Below are 2271 nucleotides of genomic sequence, written 5' to 3'. Positions count from 1 at the left end.
TCCCCCTCCTTTAACTCACTTTCTCTCTCATCCTTCTGAGTTCTTCGAAATGCCCTTTAGATAAGCTGCTTCGTGGTGATAGCTTTCTGATGGAAGCCATGACAACATGGAGCTGCATACACACGTCTGAGCCTGTCTCCTCTTGCTGTCCCCTCCCTTAGCTGTGTGTGGCCCCTGCATCTGAACACAATTGGAGCAGACATGTCCAACCACACAAGAGTGACTCACTTCATCCTCGTGGGCTTCTCAGACACCCCACAGCTGGGATTGGTGGTCATCCCGTTTTTCCTGCTTGTCTACACATTCGGCCTCCTAGGGAACATCTCCATCATCGCAGCTGTGGTGAGAGACAGTAGGCTCCACTCCCCCATGTACTTCTTCCTGAAGAATTTATCTTTCCTGGACATGTGTTACACTTCAGCCACCATCCCCAAGGCAGTGGTTATGTCCTTCACAGGCTCGGGGCTCATCTCCTATCTTGAGTGTGTAGCACAGCTTTACATATTTATCACGCTCTCTGCTACTGAATGTTTCCTGCTCACGGCCATGGCTTATGACCGGTACCTGGCCATCCTCAGACCACTGCTCTATGGAACCATCATGAGCCACAAATGTCGTGTTGAGCTGGTGGTCACTGCCTGGGTGAGTGGGGCCATCTACTCTGCCTTCCACACTTTCAACACCTTCTCCCTCCCCTACTGTGGACCCAATGTTGTTGAACACTTCTTCTGTGACATCCCTGCAGTCATGAGGCTGTCCTGCACTGACTACCATCTCAATGAGGAGGTGGGCTTCGCTGTGAGCAGCTGCATCGTCATGAGCGCCTTCGCCCTCACGGTCCTCTCCTATGTGGGCATCGTGTCCACAGTTGTCCGCATCCCCTCAGTGGACGGCAGGTGGAAGGCCTTTTCCACCTGCTCCTCTCACCTGACCACAGTCGTCTTGTTTTATGGAACTGGAAGCTTCGTGTACCTGAGGCCCGCCTCTCGGTACTCCCCGACCCAGGGTCGCCTGGCATCTATTTTCTACTCTGTCCTCACTCCGTCTTTGAACCCAGTGGTCTATTGTCTGAGGAACAAAGATATGAAGTTTGCTCTGCAGAAACTATATTGCAGAAAAAAATACTGAGTCCTCCAAGACTACAGTGTGTGGCTCTCATGGTGGAAATGGAGCCAAGAGTTTCACCCCCATACACATCACACCCTTCCCTTCCTGTGACACTCAACGCCTGCTGACTAAGCCAGTTGCAGAGGCTGCAGGAGACCATCCCAGTCCCTGCAGTGACCTTTCAACTCCAGTGGATTCTAGACCCTCTTCTGGTTTCCAGAGGCATCCAGACCCATGTGTGCTATCTGCATACAGATATACACATAAATAGTAGCATTTAAAAAATGTAACTTTGTGTCTCAGAATCTTCAAAGAAATAACAAACTGAATGGCTAAAATCAAGTGAAAATATATAACTAGATAGATTATTGAGACAGAAAGAAATACACACAAAAAAAATTGTGTCTGCTACCAGAGACATTTGTCCTATATTCATCTGAAGAAGCTTTTTGGTGGTTGGTATTCAGCCCTATGCTGACCTGCTTTCCAACTGCCCAGTTTTCTACTACAGGATGACCTAGACAGCTCATTCAGTCTTGTTCCCATCTCTGTTTGCAGAACCTGAATTTATACACAAGGAAATGGCCAGCCAGCGGGGCTGTTTGACTCATTATTTCCAGGCTCTGGGAGAACTCAGGAGTACAATTTTGAGTGACTCTGAAGTCCCCACATGGAATAGACATTCTCTCCCTGTATTTCTCTCTCTCTCTCTCTCACTCGTGTGTGTGTGTGTGTGTGTGTGTGTGTGTGTGTGTGTGTGTGTGTGTGTACTTCATCTTATAGCTTCCAGTCCATCCCAAAGGGAAGTCAGAGGACATGGTCAGCAAGCCAAAATAACAACCTACAGAATAGGAAAATATCTTCACTAACCTCACATCAGACAGAGGTCTGATCTCCAAAATATACAAAAAATTTAAGATCAAAAACACTGATGACAACTTATGCAGGAAAGCCTGTGGGTAAAGGGAAACCCTCTGCATTTCTGGTGGGAATGTACCCTGGTACAGTCCCTTTGGATGTCAGTGTGGTGATTTATCAGAAAATTAGGAAACAACCTTCCTCAAGACCCAGTAATACCACTTTGGAATATATATCCAAAGGATGCTCAATCTTGCCAAAAACATGTGCTCAACTATGCTCATAGCAGCATTGCTTGTCATAGCC

General features: G+C 47.4%; 1 protein-coding gene across 1 annotated transcript; it reads left to right on the top strand.

The window, feature by feature from the left end:
- The first annotated feature begins 201 nt into the window (after positions 1 to 201).
- On the top strand, positions 202 to 1128 carry LOC101993227 (olfactory receptor 1019-like). Its single transcript, XM_005350016.2, has one exon. The coding sequence runs from the start codon at positions 202 to 204 to the stop codon at positions 1126 to 1128; it is 927 nt and encodes a 308-aa protein (XP_005350073.1).
- The last annotated feature ends 1143 nt before the right edge of the window (positions 1129 to 2271 follow it).

The sequence above is a fragment of the Microtus ochrogaster genome, chromosome 7 (assembly GCF_000317375.1).
Source record: "Microtus ochrogaster isolate Prairie Vole_2 chromosome 7, MicOch1.0, whole genome shotgun sequence".
Taxonomy (NCBI): Eukaryota; Metazoa; Chordata; class Mammalia; order Rodentia; family Cricetidae; genus Microtus; species Microtus ochrogaster.
The sequence above is the reverse complement of the archived record's forward strand: the minus strand, read 5'-3'. Positions and strand labels throughout refer to the sequence as shown.